The 21,540-nt window shown below is 45.6% G+C and overlaps 1 protein-coding gene across 1 annotated transcript; it reads right to left on the bottom strand.

Annotated features, from left to right (window-relative positions):
• Positions 1-5,237: 5,237 nt before the first annotated feature.
• On the bottom strand, positions 5,238-21,205 carry LOC104565904 (RNA-binding E3 ubiquitin-protein ligase MEX3C). Its single transcript, XM_088536304.1, has 2 exons — positions 20,785-21,205; positions 5,238-6,581 (listed from the first exon to the last, which is right to left on the bottom strand). Exons 1-2 carry the CDS (start codon positions 21,203-21,205, stop codon positions 5,356-5,358), a joined length of 1,647 nt encoding a protein of 548 aa, XP_088392430.1. The 3' UTR covers positions 5,238-5,355.
• Positions 21,206-21,540: the final 335 nt, after the last annotated feature.

Below are 21,540 nucleotides of genomic sequence, written 5' to 3'. Positions count from 1 at the left end.
TTCTCGTGAAGTTTGTAGCTCTGCTATGTTGTGGTTCAGCTAGATGGAGAGCTGCAAAGTACATGCAGCCCAAAAGGCCCTCTGAGAGGATGGTTTGAGCATGAAAGCCTAGGTTAAAAAATTGTTCTTTTAGCCATTGTCTTTTGAATAAGCGGTCAACAGACTTCTCAGTAGTTCCATTGTAGCTTACTGTATGTTTTTCATTAGACCTAGTTTGTGGATAATATACTGTAGTTAATTTTCCTGAAATTCTGTAACAGAGTATGTTTTTGATTAAAAAAGGTAAAGATTCAAGTCTTGGGTGTCTTTATTTTATTCAGGGGAGAGCTTGGGTGCTATCCCTGTCAGGCTGGCCCAGTGGGACCAGGTGGCCAGAGGGGCTGGGTCTGGCAGGGCAGGATTGCAGCTCAGGAGTCTCCTGGTTTCATTTATTCAGTGATTTTCCCCAGCTAGCATCAAATCCATATGCAAGTCCTCATGTGGGGCTTCCCTGTGTACCTGACGACATGCACGGCTGATCCAAAACAACGGAGCGCAGTGATAAAGCTGCAGGAAGGACCTCACGTCCCTGCTGATTTTAGCCTGCAGCCCAAATCTGCTCCGTCTTATCTGCTCCTCCATCTTCATCCTGAAGCCTGTTTGGCCCCTCACCTGGAGCAGGTGCCTAGAGAGGGGACAGAGTCTCTGTCCTTGGAGATACTCAAACCCACCTGGCAGGGACCCTGCTCCAGAAGGGGCTGCAAAGGAAGGGGCTCTCCCAAGGTCCCTTCCCACCTCCACCCTCCTGTGACTCCCTCCTTCAGCTCTCTGGAAAACTCCCTGCGCTTCCAGTGCTGGAGTTGCAGGTGGTTGCCTTTCTGCTGCCCATGGCCACCCGCTAGTGTTCCTGGCAGAGCTGTAAGAGGTGCCAAGAGTGGCCGCAGCTCCTTCCCGCACTGCTCTGGCTCCCTTTGTCCCTGTGTGGCTCGGTCCCGGCTGCTCTGATGCCTGTGAGTGCTCGGGGCTGCATCAGGGCAAATACTGACAATGCTAAATATAAATTTGCTCCTGCACCGGCAACCGCTGGAGTGTGATGCAGCACAATTTAACAACTGGGCTGATGTAAGGGCTGCCACACTGTGCAGGCAGGCACAGGAACCAAAAACGTGGCCATGATAAAGAAAATAATAAAATATATACAAAAGCAATGTTTCTTTCTGAAGGTTTGTTTAAACCCTGTTGGTCTCCTTCTTGGCAAAAAAGGTTGCAAGGCTGGGTGGTATTTTTGCAGCTTTCTGCATGCACAAACACTGTAGAAATCCTGTTTTCGCTGATGTCATGTGCATTTCAGGGTTTGGGGCGGTGAAGCAGCTAGCACTTAAATGCAACATAGTTGTTAAATGAAGTCGCGCTTAAGCTCTGGGGGGAGGGGAGTGGGGGAAACACTTTTTTTTTTTTTTTTCTTTTTCAATGATGCAAAATTTGGGGCAGGGAGGGTGGCCTTTCTTCTCCAGCAGGTTTTAGGCCAAGGTTGCTCCGTGCAGCCATGTGTCACCTTTGTCAACCTCGGGGAAGCAGCATTTCTTCAGACTGGTGCAATAACTACTGATGCCATCAGCTGCCTGATTTAAAAAATAATAATTAAAAAAAAAAATCAAATGTTGGTTTGGAGAGCTGGGCTGGGCGAGGTATCCAAACACACAGAGCTTTGCCATCAGCACTTTGCATGGCCAGCTTCCAGAAAAAAAAAAAAAAAAAAAAGGGGAGTATTAAGCACAAAAGAGTGTTTTTTTGTTTGGTTTTTTTTTGTTTTGTTTTGTTTTGCTTCTTTAAAAAAAAAAATGCACACATTTTGGTCTCCTAGTGCCAGCTCCCAACCTGTGCCTAACATCATGGGAAAGTATGGATTCTGTTTATAGCTGAGCAAAACATTTTAACCCTGGCTTATTTTCAGGAATCATCACGAGCCTCGGAGCCCCGCAGCTCCAGGTGCCGGATGTGGCCGGCACTGCTTCCCCGTGCCACTTTTCCAAGGTGATAGGCCAGCAAGAGCTGCAAAATGAAAAATAAAAATGTGGCAACTCCCCCGTCATTCCTGGGGCTGCGTTACCTCCACTTCTTCCTGCCCTTTGGGCTGCAGTCGCTGTGGTCTCAGGCTGCAGCAGATGCTGCACGTTGAGCCCGGGGGCTGTGGTTAAAAACCTATCGTAAAGCGCAGCCTCGTGACCACTAAACCCTCCTACCACAAGTGCAAAGCTCAACCCTCGCTTCTTTTTTTTTTATTTTTTAAGGTACCACTTTCGTCTCTAAGCCAGTATGCAAACCCCAGCGCTGGAAGCAGCTCAAGTCCACGCTGCACTGCGAGAAAGAGAAAAATCGCAAGCTGATTTTTTCTTAAGCTTTCACTTTTAAGTATTAAACATTTTAAAAACAGAGTTTTTTTTTTTTCCTGAATCTCTGCACCTGGTAGATGGAGGGACCAATGAAATCTGGCTCCCTGGCAGGCAGGGCTTAGCCTTCAGCTAACAAGAGTTAAAATTCCTGGCTGTTTAGTCACCCATCAGAAGTATTCCTGAGCATGGAAAAATAAATTAAAAATGCAGCAAATTTAGGAGGATGGAAGGCTTGAGCCTGTGTTCATAACTGTCCTGCTGCTCACTCTGCTAAATAAAACATGCTGGGACCAGGGGCTGAGAACACAAGGGGCAAGGTGTCCTGGTCACAGGGATGCAGCAACAGCCCCAGGCAGGACTTGCGGGGCGGGGGGGGGGGGGGGGGGGGGTCACTCATAAATATATATATATATATTTTTTTTTTAAAGCAGATGGCCTTAAAAATGCCTTTTTATCAGCTGCTGCTCTTGCTTGCGCTGGGACAGAGGGATTTGTGCTGGGCTTTGCTGCACCCTCCTGGGGCCCTGGCAGTAGGAAAGGGGATAATGGTGGCAGCAGGTACCAGGCAAAGACAAAATAGCTCTAGCCCGCAAGCTCCACCAGGGCACAGAGGTCACTCCAGGGATCCTTCATACAGAAAAACAGGCAAAAGAGGCAACAAGAAGATGCAGCTCCTGGCAGGGCATGCACAAAACAACCCTGTACAGCAGTGAGCTCCAGGCACACACATCCATTCCCATGGGACAGGGAGAGAAGAGGAGAGGAGATCTGCGGCTTGCACTTAGGCTCAGGTGAGTTTGCGATTAGATGGAAGGAACCAGAGTTCATCTAAACTGCATCAAAGTGGCTCGAAACTTACATTCCCAGAATCCCTGTTCTGGAAGGCCATAGCATAACTCTGCAAGAGCCCCAGTGCTTTCCAAAGTTGCACAGAAGAGACTGATCCCCTGCGGAGCTGCCTGGGCAGCGCCCATCCAATACCAGGAAGGAAGGAGGAGCCGCATCCAACGATACAATGATACAAGTCTGCCCAGCGGCAGCACCGACCACCGAGCCCTTCAAGTTAATGGAAACAAGTCTTTATTAAGTAAGTAACATTTAATATCAGAAAAATAAAACTCTTATAATTCTCTTTACAGCAAATATATAATATCAGTGCTTTGGCCATCATAAGTTAAAGGCCCTTTATCATAAAATATATGGTTTTTAAACTTTACTCAAATTGAATTTATAATCCCTATGACCTCCCTACATATACATATACATAACAAAAGTGTAGTAAAATTAGCAAATACTAACCTATATTGATAGTTTATCATTCTTAGTTTGTGGTTTATAGAAATGGTACACGCACCTAATGTCTGTCAATTCCTTGGCTTATTAGTTGCAGTGTACAATGCAATAAAATACAAAATACATGCTCAGTGAACGGCTGTTCGTATCTACAAGACTGCAGCTAAAGATTAGGTTCCAATACTGACATGTAACTATTCTACAAGCAATTAGCATTAAAGTTATGCATTACATAATATGCCATCAAGGCAACTCTTATACTGAAAATCATAAAATAAAAACTGTTATTTGCAAACTTTTATATGAAATGTAACTCTTCAAGTGGAAATAAAAAATAAATTTTCTGTATATTTACTAGGTCGATACACATATAATTTCATTTCTGTTATACTGAGAAAAAAAAGCTTCATCTTGTCTTGGGAAAATAGTGCTTCAAAAAAAATAGAAAAATCCACTAGAACTCCACTTTGTGTCTTTTCTGTTTTGGGTTTTGTTGTTGTTGTTGTTGTTTTAATATTATGCCAGCACAGATTTGGGAATGTACTGAGGATGAAAAAGCTGGGAACATCCACAGGCTGAAATGCAAGCAGCGCATTCAAAAGATGTTTTTTCCTCGCGATTGTAAAGACAGTTTTTGAAATGACATAAACTGATTGCAGGGCTGCTGCCACAGCTGCTATCACGAGTGACACAAGGGCACGCACGCATCTCCCCTTTTTTTCCTTTTCATTAGTAAAAATAAAATATATATTTATATATGTGCAAGACATATGGATTGAACATAAAAATGCTTCACATTTTGGAACTATATATTCTCTAAAATACAATTTAAGAACAGCTTGATCCGACTAATGAACGGAATGTCAGCATCCTCACTGTTAGTCGAAGTATGTGCATCCCAAAGCCCTTACTGAAATGGGATGAAGCCAGCCAGACTTTTCCACATTACATTAAGAAAAGCAGTGGGTATGAATTCACAATTGAGACCAATACGTTCCTGATCCTCTGAACATACCACTGTTAACACGCTGGGGTGAGCCGAGGTCCACAGGGCAGCTTCTCCCCACCTGGCCTTAACAGTAATTTATCTGAACCTGCCAATAACTTTATCCATTTCATGAAGTCAAATTCTGCTTTGAAAAAAAAAAAAAGAAAAAGATAAAAAAGTATTTGCAACATTGAAGAATTAGGCATAAGCTATTGCATAAAGAAAAAATAAATTCCCCAAACCTGTTTTTCAAAACTGGCAGTGTAAAGAAGGCAGCATTGGAAGTGTTGTTTGATATACCGGTAATGCCACAAGTCTGCACAGCAGAGCACTGCTCCTCCCTTCTGGCTACGAGGTTCACTGCTGCCAGGGCACACGAGTAAAACGCTTAACACAATCATTTAGAAAGCCTGTAAAATTTGGTTTTACAGCATGGTGACTGCTCGAGATGTCCCTACAGCATTAGACCAGATGCATATCTGCTGGACTCACCATCTGCTTAAACCCAACAGGACAGAGACCACCTAGGCTTAGTGTTACCATAGCAGCCTTTCTACTCAGAAAGCATAAATTTATTGACTTTAGCCTAATCCCAAGAAAGCCCAACAGTCAGAAATCATCAGGAAGTTTACTAGAGGGTACCATTACACCTATGCCTTTAAGAGTTTTAAAAGTTCCATATATAATAATATCTCTATATATTTAAGAGTGGATTTGGATTGCCTGAGTAACAGATGTCTGGCAAACAGGACATGATGGCGATTCTTTTTCACAGATTTTGTTGGCACATTCCACGCAGAAGAGATTGTGGCCGCACGGGACGAGGGCCGCCATGACTTCGCTCTCGAAGCAGATCACGCAGTCGTGCTTGCGCCGCGACTCGGGCGGCGAGCTGGACGTGGAGCCGCCGTTGGAAGAGGAGTAGCTGTTGGTACCGTTAGAAAAAGCAGGGATGTAAATTGGAAGGCCAGCGTGGTTGCCTGTGCCAGGCGGATCACTTCTCACTCTCCTGGCGAGCAGGTGATCCAGGCTTTCGGGAAACGTTGGAGACAGGTGAGGGGGAGACGGTTGACTCCCTCTTCGCTGAGGTTTGACGCTACCAGTAGGGTTGCCGCTGAAGCCGGAGAGCAGGTTTACAGGTTCGAAAGGGGTCCAGATTGTTTGGGAAGGCGGTGGTAAGGAGTCGTACGCAAGAGAGTCGACTTCCAGATCTTCCGTGCCCGTCGAAGGCAGCGTTTCTCCGAACCAAAAGTTGCCTGTGCTGAACGGGCTTGTAGGGCTGAAGTCAGCCAATCTATTGCTTCCGAAATAGGAATCTGTGGAGCCACTTCCCAAGGAGCTGGAGCTATCGTTTCTGTAATTGGAAATCATTCTGGGGCAGCTGGGAGGGACCGGGTTAGAAGCAAGCCAAGCAGATCCCAGAGTGCCTCCTTCGAAGCTCACGTCTGTACCGTTGTAATGGAAGTCGTTCTCTTCGTTGAGCTCGATGTAGTTCCCGGTGCGCATGGCTATGTGCATCTCGATTTCCTCGCGGGCATGATCGACGTTTTCGGGCATTCCTGTCACCTCAAAGACAGGCTCCTTGTCCCTGCTGGGCGTGACAATGTAGGTGTGCGTCTGCTGCTGAATCCTTTTGATCGTGGCTCCTTTAGGTCCAACCACCAGCCCGACCACGCGGTAAGGCACCCTCACTTGGACCGTTGTCTGCCCCGGCAGGTTGGGAGTGCAGGGCAGCCCTCCCAGGGAAGGGCTGTTCTTGTTGCGCGATGCTCTGATCATGGAGAAGTGCTCAGCAGCGGAGAGAATTTCCCTTTTGGCCATGGCTACATCCTCTTTTCGTCCAGTGATGACAAAGACGGGCTCTTCTCCACGCACGGGGGTCTTAATGTACGTGTTTGTCTTGGCCCTCAGTGCTTTTATTTTGCAACCTGTTTAAAGGAAACACATGCAAGTTTAGCAACAAGTCTAAGTTTAGAAAGCCACAAGAAAGCAATCTATTTTAAGCTGAGAGTTTCAAGAAACTGTAGGGTGAAACCAGAGGCAGCTATTTTCATTTCTGCAAGCCACACTAGCGAAAGCGGTAAACAACGTGGAATTACTTTCCAAACAAATTTCTAGCACTTAAAGCCACAAACTGCTCCAGCAACATTTACTGGGCCATTTCTGTTCATCATCTCCATCATTTCTATGAGACAGTGAATTAACGGGTGTTGCTTTTCCTCCTAGACATCAAATACATTCATCATTATCTGAGCAATAGCAGTAGATTTATATTTTTTCTCATTATTTCTAAGATTAACGATTTTCATTCTAAACTCTTCGAAAAGGAGTAAACACAAATACATACACGTATCCTTAAACCTGACACCCCAACCCATTTACTGAAAAGGGTTCAGTAAAAAATAAACCAAATATTCACAAGGGAGAGCAGGGCCTGTATTACAACTACAGAGGATAGAGATGAGAGCTATTTACTGAGAATTCTGTGTTTGCTTCCTCTTCCCCATAAGGGTTTTTGCAACCTTATACTTCCCTGTGAGATGAAATAGCCACTCGTTGAACTGACAAGTCAGAGCTGAAGCAGTTTTTGTTGGGTGCAGCAAGCTCTCTGTGTCATACAATGTGCCTACTAGGAATATTTTTGTTAGTTATATAAATACAGCCTGAAAGATGAGCAAACAGCCAATGAAACTTTTGTCTTTGGTTTTGGGAGCCAAATTGCACAGTTTGCTAGGACACCGTAACAGCAGGCTCTTCCCTATGATGCTCACAGTGTCTTGCCATGGCACACATGTAAGCACCTTTACTCATTTTAGGGCTGAAAAAATGGGTAGCACCAAATTAAAAATCCCATTCATGACATGCAGGACTGTCCCCTGGATTCAATTCTAATTCAGTTTAGCCTATATTCAACAGAATTGGAAAGCAAGTCTCACCAACTACTATTCCAAAGGGCACCCCATCTCAAAACGACTGCAATGCCTTCCTGGCTTCAGTCTTTAGTGCTAAGGCTAGTCCCCATGAGCTACGGAGTCCCAAGACAAGAGAGAAAGTCTGGAAAGATGAGGACTTTCCCCTGGTTCAGGAGGACTAGGCTAGGGATTATTTAGGCAAACCGGACACCCACAAATCTATGGACCCGGATGGGCTGCACCCAAGAGTGCTGAGGGAACTGGCAGGGGTTATTGCTCAACCGCTCTCCATCATGGAAGTTGTGTTTGACCAATCTGATAGCCTTCTTATGATGGGATGACTGGCTGGATGGATGACAGCAGAGCCATGGATGTTGTCTACCTTGATTTCAGCAAGGCTTTCAACACCATTGCCCATAACATTTTCATAGGAAAGCTCTGGAAGCGTGGACTGGATGAGTGGACTGTGAAGTGGACCGAGGACTGGCTGAATGGCAGAGCCCAGAGGGTGGTGATAAATGGGGCTGAGTCTGGCTGGAGGCCTGTGACCAGTGGTGTCCCCCAGGGGTCAGTACTGGGCCCGGTGCTCTTCAACTTGTTCATCAATGACTTGGATGAGGGCACAGAGTGCACCCTCAGCAAGTTTGCAGATGACACCAAACTGGGAGGAGTGGCCAACACTCCTGAGGGCTGTGCTGCCATTCAGAGAGACCTGGACAGCTTGGAGAGTTGGGCAGAGAGGAACCTCATGAGGTTCAACAAGGACAAGTGCAGGGTCCTGCACCTGGGGAGGAATAATCCCAGGCACCAGGACAGATTAGGGGTTGACCTGCTGGAAAGCAGCTCCATGGAGAGGGATTTGGGAGTCCTGGTTGACAACAAGTTAACCATGAGGCAGCAATGTGCCCTCGTGGCCAAGAAGGCCAATGGGCTCCTGACTGCATCAGGAGGAGCGTTGCCAGCAGGTCGAGGGAGGGGATCCTGCCCCTCTACTCAGCTCTGGTGAGGCCACACCTGGAGTATTGGATGCAGTTCTGGGCTCCCCAGGACAAGAAGGACATGGAGCTTCTAGAGAGGGACTAAGCGAGCTGGGCCTGTTTAGCCTGGAGAAGAGAAGACTGAGGGGAGATTTGATTAACGTGTTCGAGTACCTGAGGGGTGAACGTAGGGAGGATGGGGCCAAACTCTTCTTGGTGGTGGCCAGTGACAGGACAAGGGGTAATGGGTACAAATTGAAACACAGGCAGTTCCACCTCCATGTGAGGAAGAACTTCTTTCCTGTGAGGGTGACAAAGCCCTGGAACAGGCTGCCCGGAGAGGCTGTGGAGTCTCCTTCTCTGGAGATCTTCCAAACCCGCCTGGATGCCACCCTGTGCCATGTGCTCCAGGTGTCCGTGCTGGAGCAGGGGGGTTGGACTAGATGATCTCTAGAGGTCCCTTCCAACCTCAGCCATTCTGGGATTCTGTAAGGAATATTTACAGAGCAAGTGTTTTAAGTATCACTTTGTACGCAGACTGAAACGTGTTCCTGTTTTCCTAGTTTACCTTGAACAGCTCTCCACAGGTTTGCCAAACGATCTCTCAAATTGGTGCTCTGTGGATCCCTTATACCTGGGGACACCATTTGTACATCTCAAAGGACACGCAAGTGCACTCGAGGACAGAAGCAGCAAATACAGGGACCTGCTAGGAATGCAGGGATGGCAGAAGCAGGGCTCCCTCAGCATCCAGGGGGCTATCAGAGGTCCCACCTCCACCAGGAAGCAGGTGGAGAAGTTCAGCAGGGGAAGTAAGTGGTTTGGTGCCACCAGATCCCAGCCCGAGAAGAGCTACTGGTTACCCAAGAGCCAGACTGTGGAGAATGAAGCATCCAGAGGGGAAAGACAACCACCGACCTCAGCCCTTCACAAAAGCCCACCTGGGAGGGCGTCAATGTCCGATCTTCTAAAAATGAGGAAAAGGGAGAGCTCTGATGTCAGAGGCTTTATGAAAGCAGCAAAGAAGCCGTATTTTGAAGCCATTAGATTTCTGTGCACTTCACAAGGGGCAGAGCCCCTAATTTCAATAGTTTCTGTCCCCACGTTTGCAATGCAGCTCCATACAGTAAGGAGCATCTACAGCCACAGAAGGTGGACTGGTGTGCAATTACACTTCTATTTCCTGATTTCATAAATTGCAGAAAAAAGTGGGGGGGGGGGGTTTGTTTGTTGTTGTTTTTTTTATTTTTATTTTATTTTATTTTTTAAATGCTAGGACTACCTACCATACATTCTTCTTTAAGCTCTGTATTATAAATCACACTTCAGAGCCTCTGTAATTCTAGCTTTCAAAGTGCCTGGCCCAACTTCATAGTTTACATTTTAACTAGGCTTCCCTGATGATTTAGAAACTAAAATTCCATTAAAAACTTGTACCTTCAGCTTCATTTCTCATTTCAGCTGAAAGCTCCCACAGCTTACTTTTTAACAGCTGCATTTCCCAACAATTCAGACCAAAAGAGGAACCTTTTCGGCTCCCCTCCTTGGACAGCAGAAGGGCACGTTGGCCAAGGTGGGCAGAGCTCCTCTTAAGGTAGGGGACATATGCCTAGAAAATGCAGGCCAAGAGTCCTTCTGTTCCCAGCCTCACCAGAACAATACTGTTAAACATCTAAAAATTGGCTTCAAAAAAAACAAGCTGATTCCACAAGACTGTCAAGGTCAACTCAAAGTTTTATGTACAAAGTTGGAAGGAAATTGCCACATAAGAAACACAAGATTTCTGAATGAGTCGGTCAACATCAGCTCAGTTTTGCTTGCAAGGAGCAAAAAAAACCCAAATAAACAAACAAAAACCCAAACCCAAACAAGATCATAGCAATGATCTTGCAATTTGTTTTTACTCAGCTGCTGTTTCCTACCCGCTCCTATTAGTCACTCTGAGGTGCCGATACGGCTGCTCCCATCCCCTCTCTCGCATCCAGACACGCTGCTTCCAAGCTGGCATGAAACCAGCCAGATATTAAGTCATGTGGCCACCGTATGAAGCAAGAAGTTTCTCAACCTCCCGAGTTCAGATGCAAAAGCTGAAAAAAGACAGGGGGAAAAAAAGTAAATACACAGCCCCACACTTCCTCAATAAATCAGAGTATTGTTACAGAGATTTTGAAATGCAGAAAGATGGAAAAACCCAAATGTGGGTTTGCATCTTTGCTCTAATCAAATCTTTTAAAGTTATTTAAATGTTAGGACAACCAAAGCCTTCCTAATTAAGCATTTGGGTGGTTTGACTGAATTCAGATGGAGTGTTTCATGCTAAAGTTAAGGCAGTAGCAAGGTTGCTGGGTTGTTTTTTTGTTTTAAGTCTATAGTTAAAGCAGGAAAAAAACTCCCAAGTTTAGACAAAAGATTTAGTACTTGTCTGCTTAAGCGGCATATGAAGAACAGAGTCCAGCCCAAACCCCAGCAGTGGGGCTCACTGGGTGTCGATGGGCACCACTCTTGTCCCCACTTCTCCCTCAAGAGGATGATCTGACCAAACATTTTAGATGTGCTACAAACATTACAGTCCCCAAGTAACTTCAGAGTAGCTCCAAAAGAGGCTATCACTTACCTTGCATGCTGCCATTAACACTATCTAAAAGCGCGGGCTAAAATATTATAGCAAACATCCTTCTGAGCTGTCCTTTTAGAGGCAACAGGCCTAGATTCAAGACAGGGCCATGGAATTGGTGATTTTGCCGAGCTTTTATGTCACCGAGTGCAGTAGTTTCAGCCACAATGTCCTAGTTCAAAAATCACCAGGTACTTACTAAAAACACTGGTGTGAGCCGATTTCTTCACGAAAAAGAGCAGCAGCAGCAACCACAGCACACGCAGCGCTCGCCATGCAACAACAGCCGGCTCGGACCTCGCTTCAATTTTACCTTTGAACCTCATAAACAGGATGTAATATGTTAAACCAGGCACCAGACGATCCACTCCACTGGGGAAACTCCCCAGAAGTGACCACAAAGCTCTGTGTGTGCTGGCCTCACCTGTTCCAAGAGCTGTCTGGAAAGGCAGCAAGTCAAGCACTGAAACCAGGACTCAAGGGCCAGGGACTCTAAGAGACCATCTCAGACCATCTAAGGAGACCTGCTACCAACTTCCATCAATATATGCCAATGTGGCACAGAACATACCTTATCCCAAGGAAATCCAGTCCCTAGTGCTTCTGAGCAAGAACATTAGCAAAATACAGTGTGTAAAAGCAGGGGCAGACTTTATACTCGTGTTCCTCCTAGAGTTCTTATTAGGAGCTCTGGAGCTCAAGTTCGAGAACTGAAACCTTCTTAACTCTGCACCCGTTTAATCGTGTTCCTCCAAATAATGTGATTTATGGGGGGGGGAAAAGAGCACCCCTAAAACAGTTTATCTCAAGGGAAGGCTGGAACTCACTGAGGGCAAAAATACAGTTAAAAGAGTAGTCTTTGTGAACCTGAAATCCAAGGAAGAGCCCCGTTTGTGCTCCTACCCTGCCACAGACAGGGTACCCAGCTAAAGGAGCCTAGATGACCAACCTCTTGGGTTTCTTTAACTGCCTGAAGCTGCATTATCACTAACTCATCCCCCGCAGGCAGCAGTGGGAATCTGGCATCCTCCACCCTGGCTCCAGAGCAAACACAGGAGAGGTGCCACTCAAGAGAAAGCCATGTCTCACAGGAATATATATTTTCAGCAGCTCCCCACTAATGACGAGAAGCACTACTGTATCACAGCCTCCACTCTGTGCAGCCTTTAGCGCTCTGACCACTGATTTTGTAATAAGCTGACACCATGCAAGGAGGGGACATCACCTCGCAATGATTAACTGCTAGCAGAGCCTGTGGTAATCCTGGGCCTCCAAGTTGAGGGCAGAGCCTCGCGGAAGGTACAGGATTGCAGCACAAGCCAAGGAGAGCAAGCAGGAACGCACTCTCCATGGACCTGCACCTTCTGTGCAGGTGGGAAACAGCTTTAAATTGTTTTATAAAGAGCTCTTCATGCCCACTGGTGTATTATTATTTTTGCTTTAATACAGACAGTGCTGCTTAGTGATTACAAGGCTAAAAAGGCTTATACAATTTATACATTTGAGAACTGACACACACACACACACACACCCATTTATTAGACATATGGCTGTGAAACCGCATTTGGATAGAAAATGAAATTTGATTTTAGGTTGTTTGGTAGCTAAACCTCTCAAAGTGGTCTAGAGCTACAAAACATTAAGGCAAGAGGATTCTTGCCACTCAGCAATCATTTTTTAGGGTCATATGAAATACTATCTGTACTCCGTTCCATTCGCAAACTGAATCTGGTTACTATGGCCTCTAACCTAAGACTGGCTAATTCATCTCACACCTTGGTTTTATTCATGGATTGGGAAGATTTCAAGTGCTGATAATTTTTTTTTCCAACTGGTTGCTGCACGCAGTTGTTTGATCCAAGCAAAATGAAGAAAGTAATTTCTCTACGCTTGTAAAAGATGCTGAGTTGTCCAAAACCCTAGATTTGTGCACTCAAGACAATAATTTTCCACCCATTCAGCATTTTCATTTTAGGAATGAGGGTTGTAAAAACACAGCTTTTACATTTTATTTTTATACCATTTTAAGAGACTAGAAAGCCTAAACTTGATACAGATTATCAGTTACAAACAAAATTTTGTAGAAGGTCACATTTGTTTTTATACGAGGCTACAGCCAGAGGATAAGCTCCCAGACAGACCTCACCACAAGCAGAATATCCATTCTAAAACCCAGACTAGACCAAGCAGCAACAGCATCAGCTTCTCTTTAGCATTCTGGAGTATAAATAATGCTCTGATCATTATTTGGGTTAATTAGCCAGCAAGATTGGAGCTCCCATGTGAAAGCTAGACATAGATTGCTAACAAATACATCAAGAGATGGACACAGCTTGTTGCTGTGGTTTGCTCAAGATCTGGAAACAGGACAGTGCAAAAAAGAAAAGGACAAGCTATGCAGGACAGCATGGATACAGGTAAGATTTTGAGCAATAGCTGTTCTGCTCATCTATTAAGCCAAAGCAATCTAATTCCCTGGTGGTATCCAAGCTAAAATTCCTTATAGGCGGCTATGAGAAACAAGCAAGTAAAGCAGAATTAAAGTCTCTAGGCAAAGGCTTTTCCCACTTTTTAAGTGAAATTTCCAATTTAACACACTAGGGATGTTTCATAATGAGAATCCACAAAAGAGAGCTGATTTTCAAAGTTAAAATCTGAAATAAAACACAGACACTGTTACAACACAGAACTCAGGAGTGAAGTTCTGGGGCTCTGCTATGGACTATAGCTACATTAATAGCTCTAGACAAGTGCTTTACACCCCAAGTGCCGCACCTTGGTAACACCTGTCCTTCACTTTAATTCTAACAACAACTCGATAAGCAATGCTACAAGTAGGTAAGTCAGACTGTATAGGAGAAAGGATGATTCAAGTTATTCCTGAAGAAGAGATGACGACGTACAGGTCTTTCAATAAAAATAAAAGCATTTTATACCAAAGGCATTTTCCCCCACCTCCCGACCCCCTCATTAAATTACCACTGCAATCAAGGGCTTTTAGTTACACTGCAGTTACCAAATCCCTGTGCCCAACTGTGGAACATTTCTATATGACTCATTCTATAGATAGCAACCTACACTGCTTCCATTATAATTTTGCCATGCTTGCCCATTTCTAAGGGCCGACCACTTTCCCGCAATGGCTTTACATTTTTGCACATACAAGTACAAAGACGATGCACGACTTTATTGCTTGTAATCACCTGGCTGGGAACTGAAATGCAGAAAGCAAAAGGCAAGATGCTTCCCAAACAGCAAGCTCAGGTTCTGCAGAGGCTCAGCACAGAGCACCCCAGGTGCTGACTGAAGTAGGAGGCACCATAAATAAACGTAGGGATTTCTCCCCAGGGCGTATGCGGCAGACGCTGGGAGCCACGCAGGCCTGGGCTTGCCTAGGAACAAAGGAGACAACCTGGAAATCAAGGATCTTAAGCCAAAAGCCAAGGCATCCCAGCTCACTGCTCAGCAATGCCAGAGTACACAGAGCAAGAGCTCTGGACTTTAGCCCCACTGCTGCTGAGCTGACAGATGGGAAGAGAAGGAAGCTGCAAGAGTCACAGATACGTTAGAGAAAGGTCTTCAGGGAAAGCCTGCTCACTGGAGCTTCTGGGGTTTTTAATCTTCCCTGGAAAACAAAACAGCCCTGCTTCAAGAATAGCATATGCAAACTCATACATACATGTGTGTGTGTGTGTATATCCTGATGCAGCTAAGAACAAAGTCATCTGCCTGCAGACTGCTTCCTTCTGCATGTCAAGTTGGGACAACTTATCCAACTAACAATTGCACAGAGAGAGGAATACTCTGATTCTCAATACAGATGGCACCTCAGTAAATAAGTTACATGTAGCAAAAGAACCAGAGGACAGCAACTTGTATTATTAATTACTTGGACTACTCTCACACCAGATCTCTAATGTAGCAGTTGCTGAGCAGAAGTAAAAAGATACAACAGCAGAAGAATAGCACAAAAGAAGTATTTCCCACAGACCAAATGACTATAGGGAAAAAATAAGATGTCCACAAAAAGTGATTTAGCGTGGTCTAGTGAATGAAGCAGATCTCTGAGAACAAAAGGAAGCAGGACACTGAGAAGGACCCCACTCAACCTGCCTTTTGGATAGTCTATAAAAGGAAGAGTTTAAGTCTTGCAAGTTTTCGTTTGTATCAAACAGCTCAGTTTCAAGGCTGCTGATAAAACTGTGTTTTTAAACACAGAACTCTACAGCATAGCAGAGAACTTGGTGCAGACCCCAGCATTACTCACACCAGTGAGAGAAATGGGGCTTTAGGGCACAGGCGAGATCTTATGAGCTTAAAGGGATACCTGGATGGGAGGGAAGGAAAACAATGCTCCGAAAGAGCACCTGGAACTGGAAACAAAGGTTTGATTTAGAGCTTTTAGGCCTTTTACTTTAATTATAAGTCCTTTTGTACTTGGCAGTCTGTTTGGGGAGAGAAGAAAAGGAATAGGGAGAGAACATTAAGAACAAATTTAAAAGCTTTGAGATACCTAACTTTTCTTTTTGTTTACAAGTACATTTCTCTTAATACACTGTGGTTTTAATTTCTGGAAAAGAGAGGGCGAAAGGGTAAGAGAAGCTTACAGGATCTGCAGACTTAACTGACAACTTAAAAATCTATCCCTGCCTTCTCATACCACTATAACAGGTTAATCTAGGGCAGATTGGAGACACTTTAACATGGACTTCTTTTCTAAGTTTATGCTGTTAGACTAAAACATAACCTTTTAGCCTAATACATACCTTTTAGCACAGGGCAGTTTTGCAGGAAAAGCAAAAGGTCCAGAAGATTAGGAATTAGTATTGCAAGATTCTTAGTTTAATTTCAGTCTTACTCAAAAATCTTACTTATGCAGGCATTCACTTCTGGTATTCATACTTAAAAACCTACAGAGTTTTTGGCAGGCTACACAAAGAGAAAAAACCCTAAGCCTCAAGTGTGCTCTGTGTTTGGTGTGCTTCCCACTCAGCCAGCTAGCAGCAGCATTTAGGATTTATGACCCCAGCTGCAGAACCTATAACTTTCTGACAAACTTTGCAATTTGAGGTGGATCTTTATGGAGCTCAAATGACAAACAGCAGCACCAAAGTGTTGTTTGTTATATAGATGCAGGCCTATAGGGCACTGGAACTTCAGACTTTGACAGACTATGTCAGCAAATTTGTGGCCTGCAAGTCCTGAAACTCCTGACTCTAGCCCAAGTGCACCAGCTTTAATGTTGATTAATGATAAAAATCCTTTTATATTGGACAAAAAAAAAAAAAAAAGTAACTGCCTTATCAACTTTCATTTGAAATAATTTAGCCAAGCACCTTTCTTTTAAATATGAATTTAATTTGTGGTCTTTATTGTATGCAGTGATCAACCGACAATGAGACCGAGATATGCAATTGCTTCAATGGTGCAAATTAAACTTATTCTTTGAACTGAAATCTTAAGCACCCAAATTTAAAAAATAGTATCCCTATTCAGACAACTATAGCTATGCTGATGTGCTGACTGCTTCTTACAACTCGGCCTTCAATAACCTATCAATAAACACAGTCAGTTATTTAGTTTGATTACTGCAACCATTCTGGATAGGAAACCAGACATTTAGGTCTTTTTGAAAGAACTATCATTACCCTAGCACAGGGCACCTATATGCAGTACTCAGCTAATGTAGGTATGAGTAATTTTGTTCTAGGATTGTTTTAGCATTGCTTCCACTCTCCGAGGTAGAGAGGAATTGTTTTTACTCAACTGTCAGCTACACCAGATACCAGATTTTTGTTGTTTCAAATTACAGGACTATTTTAGGTAAGGTAATCTTTCACTGAAGAGCCCACATTCAAACAGCAAAAAAGGAGTCCAAGATCATTAAATATACATTAAAAAAGTGGTGTTACAGTTGCAAAGCTGCCTTGTGCAAAGAGAATTTGTCATTATCGATAAAAAAAAAAAAAAAAAAAAAAAAAAAAAAAAAAAAAAACACACACACACACACACACACACACAGAGGATGATATTATTCCTCCTTGTCTGACTCATGGGGGGTTGCAGGCTCCTGGCTGGTTTCAACTTCCAGTTCTGCAGTCATCATTCAGTGTGAACTATTCTTATACAGGAAAGAATAATTAGATTTCAGAGCTAACTAAATTCAACCTGACTGCTGTCTTAGGGAGAAAAAAATAAAAAAGAAAAAGAAAACAACCAAAAAAACACACTATTGACAGCTTAATCAGTGATGTAGGCACTTGGTAAATCATGTTATTCTGACAATCATAATGCTGAAAGAGGTTAGCAAATATATTCTAGCAGTCATCATTTAGCTATAAACTTACTTAAGACTGGAGAATACACTCTGAGATGCAAGAGATCCCTATAGGACAAACCTTTGACCCTTCCAGCACCTTTCAGGTTTTTCATTTGTGTTTTTAAGTGTTCCCCTCTCGCTGCACTACTGAACAAAATTTTCAGTGTTTTAACATGACATTTTTCTCAGCATACAAGGAGCACTGGGGGCACTGAAGATTCCCCTTATTCCTGCCAAATCCTTCTCAAGTTGCTGCAGAAAATCACCATCAGCACATTTACCTACAACAGCAAGTTTCCAGGTGATTTGCAGCAGGCTTTTTGAGAGTCTTTTGTGCAATTTAGATTAAAACAAAAACTCCTAAGTCAAATCTCCAGAGATCTTTTTAGTGTGGCTACCTGCTTAGTTAATTTGGGGCTTGCTCCCTATTTCAGGCTAGCAATAAGGTCACCTCATCAGAAACACAGCTTTCTTGATATCAATTTTTAATTTTTTTTTAAGCTTTAAAAAAAAAAACTAAAAAATACAACTTTGTGCATCTACTGCTCTTGACAGCAAAGAAAGCTGTGATTAGCAGTCCAAGCGGCTGGCTCACGGACAGCAGGATTGGGATCCAGTAGCTCGCTGGGATTCATGCAGGAAGCCTGTGCGCTGCCATGAATGGAATTTGGTTTTCCTGGCTCCCAGTCACATGCCTTAACAAGAATAAAAGGATACAAACATCTTCTCCTTTGTTCTTCACCTTTGAGATTCCTCCACTTCAAAGGCCACAAAAAACTACATTATACTGCTCAAATCAGAGCCCATGAGCTTTTTTTTTTTTTTCCCCCTTTTTTTTTTTTTGGGGGGGGGGGGGGGGGGGGGGGGAAGAGAGTGAGCAGGAAAAGTGGGAGCAAGTCAAGGTTAAAAACATTTGAGACAGCAGTTCCTTTGGTCTGATAAACAGTTAGCACCTGGAAGTTCTCTTCCCCTATGCTAAAAAATAATTTTGGATGAAGAATCCCGTGAAATTCCTATCCCCGCTGCTCTTTCAGAGAGGTTAGTACTTGTGACAAACATGCTCTGAGAAAGCCCGGGTCAAACTCCGCACTTTGGGACTGATGTCCTGGGGCCTGCAGACATTGCAAGTTCTTTTTATATATTGCAAAGCCCGCAACAGAGCGGACAGAAATTTGATCTTTGGCGGGGAGGGGGCTGGAATCCATCAGAAGCAACCTTGCATTCTCCTTATATGATTATATATTGCATAAAGTATGACAGCACAAAGAAGCTGGGCATGATGTTAATTTAAGTGGAATTCAGCCAAGAAAACAACTGGTGAGGAAGGCTGCTAGGAAGAGAATTTGCAGCATCTTCCTCTGCAGATAAATCAGAGCAGTGGAGCAGGACATGGCTTCAGGGGGCCCTGCAAGACCTCCCCATGCCCACTACTATCCCCAAGAAACTCAGCAAAGAGTCAGCAGCACTACCACAAACTGCATATTTAGCTCTGCAAGCATTAAGTTTCACAAGTGAGAACTTTGAAGGACCTCCTTAAGCAACATTTTTGTGCAAAAATACTTGGTAACAATAAAAGTAAGAAAAACAAAACACACAAAAAGTCCCAACATTTCTCTCTAGCTCTCTGCTCATTCCTCTTTCGTAACTGCAATTCTTTATCACCTGATCCTCTCTCCACAGAGGCTAAATATTTTATCACAAGTGAAGCAGCTTATCAGATAAGAAATAAAAGCAGAAGCAGCAGCTGAACTGCTCGGAAACAAGGATCCTATTTTTATGCAAATGCCACTGTCCTGTTTTTAAGTGGCTCAAAGTACCTGAAAATACTCTACAGAGAGCAATCCTGCCTGATGAATAACCAAGACAGTCTAGTAGGTCCTCAACGCCTGATATTTTGCATTTCTCCTTTAGAGAACTGTGGAGATAGCAGCTTTGCAGTTGTGTTTTCCACCTCCCCCATCCCCAAACGGGGCTCCATCGAAGTCTTTAGTCATTTAAGCATTTTTTTCTTGGAAAGGATATTTTTCGCTTCTGCATCCAAACAGCAGCTGGGAAAGTTGCCTGCCCAGTGTGTGAGGGTTGGTACACAGGAAGGCCACGCTGCTATTTAACAACATATCAGTATTTCAGGATGTGGTGCCAGTGAATGGACATCTGATCCACACCAGGTGAATTTTTGGGGTCTGAACTGTGGTTTTCTAATGCACCCAAGGTGCTTAAAGCTTAAGGTGAGGAAACACAAGCCTATGGGCACTTCAGGAACACGGGAAAATAAGCCTAAATGCACATACAATCCATACTTAAAAAGAAACACAAAATAAAACGGTTCATAAACTCATGTGGAGAAATCAGACACAGCTCCACAACTCACAGCCCCATCAGCCAAGGAGAAACAAAAACCCAAAAGCCCCACAAAAGGGAAGGGAGAGGCTCATCCCAACGCCCACACTCAGCTCCTTCATCGGAAATCCAGGAGGGCTCTTCCCAGCGGAGCACGGGGAGGGGGATATCATGCTCGCTCCTCCGAGTGCGACCTCACAAGTGCGGCATGAGCAACACAGTGTGATCAGGGCACGAAATTTGAGGATGAAAAGAGATGAGCAGGGAGCAAGAGGAGGCTTCAGGCCAGCTCCTGCCCCTCCTGAGGATGGAGGAAAGTGGTGGCCGTGGCCCCAGCCAGTGGCTCACATGGGGGCTGGGTGGCACCCATGCAGGTCACCTCAGCTGCACCTTCAAATACAGTTCTTAAGAAAGAAAATGAAATAATAATAATAGTAATAATAATAGGTTTTGAAGTGCAGCTGAGCATCACCAAAGAGCAAAGCAGGCCCAAGCAGCCCACCCAAAACACCTGCTGTGCCACAGATACCCTCACCTGAGTACTTACCAAAAAGCCTCAAATCTGCCAAAACCTCGTCCCTTCCTCTGCATCCCCTTCTAAAGGCGGCAGGGAAGTCACTTTCTTCCCCTTCCCTCCCCTTAACTGTTTGGGCCTTTAGGGATGCGCAAGGAGGGTTGGAAAAGGGGAGGATAAAAAGGAAAAAAAGGGAAATGAGGGAAAAGGCGGGGGGGGGAAAATGAGGGAAAAGAGGGGGGAAGAAGAGAATAAAGGGGAAAAGAAAGAGGGAAAATTGGGGGGGGAAAGGTGGGGGGAGAAAAGGGGAAAATTGACAGAGAAAGGGAGAAAAAGAGGGGAAAATCAGGGGAAGAAGAGTTGGAAAAAATGGAAAATTAGGGAGAAAGGGTGAAAAAAAAAAAAAAGGGACAACGTAACAAGGAGGTGTGCGTGGGGGGTCGCCGCGCACTCACCCTGCCGGCCCACGATCTCGGCCACGTGCTCGGAGCTAGGCACGGGCACGCACTCGGTGCTGTTAACGCTCCGGCGGCGGAGCAGCGCCGCCTGCTCGCCGGGCAGGCCGCCGCCGCGAGGCAGCGCGGCCGCCATCGCGCCATCGGCGGGCGGAGCCAGCAACGCCGAGCCCAGCGGCGGCAGCTCCGGCTGCGCGGAGCAGGGCGCGGGGAGCAGAAGCAGCGCCGCCGCCGCCTCTTCCTCCTCCTCTTCTTCCTCGGCCGCGGCGCCCTCCTCGCCGGCCGCCTCGTCGCCGTGCAGGCCGTCGAAGCGCAGCGCGGCCAGGCGCTGCCGCAGCAGCCGCATGTCGGGCTGCGCGGGGAGCGGCGGCTCGGCAGACGGCTCGGCGGGCGAGACCGCGGCGGCGCCACCGCTCGGCATGGCCGCCGGCGGGAGAAGAGAGGAGGCACCGCCGCGCGGCCAAGGCCGCAGGCGAGCCTAGCGGCGCGGCGACACCACCACCATGGCGCGGCGAACGGAGCGGGCGGCGCTCGGCGTGGCTCCCCTCCTCCTCCGCCCATGGCGCGCAGAGGGGGAGGCGGAGGCGGTGACAGCCCACCGAACTGCGCCGCGATTGGGCGACCCGGAGGGTTCCTGGGCGGGGCTTTCCCCAAGGGGGCGGGGCCAAGGGAGGCGCGCGGCCGTGACACGGCGGGGGGGTGGGGCTCCGGGCGCCCGGGCTGCCCACTCGGGACCGGCCGCCTGCCCCGAAGGCT

Source organism: Tinamus guttatus, unplaced genomic scaffold (genome assembly GCF_059628265.1).
Source record: "Tinamus guttatus ecotype Peru unplaced genomic scaffold, ASM5962826v1 Tinamus_guttatus_pri_ptg000656l, whole genome shotgun sequence".
In the NCBI taxonomy this organism is placed as follows: Eukaryota; Metazoa; Chordata; class Aves; order Tinamiformes; family Tinamidae; genus Tinamus; species Tinamus guttatus.
The sequence above is the reverse complement of the archived record's forward strand: the minus strand, read 5'-3'. Positions and strand labels throughout refer to the sequence as shown.

What these genes read in the sequence shown, in the direction of transcription:
- LOC104565904 (XM_088536304.1), bottom strand. Translation starts at nt 21,205, where the DNA reads ATGCCGAGCGGTGGCGCCGCCGCGGTCTCGCCCGCCGAGCCGTCTGCC. An exon ending in CGAGATCGTGGGCCGGCAGG is followed by an intron (nt 6,582 to 20,784) that starts GTGAGTGCGCGG and finishes TCCTTTAAACAG; the next exon opens with GTTGCAAAATAAAAGCACTG.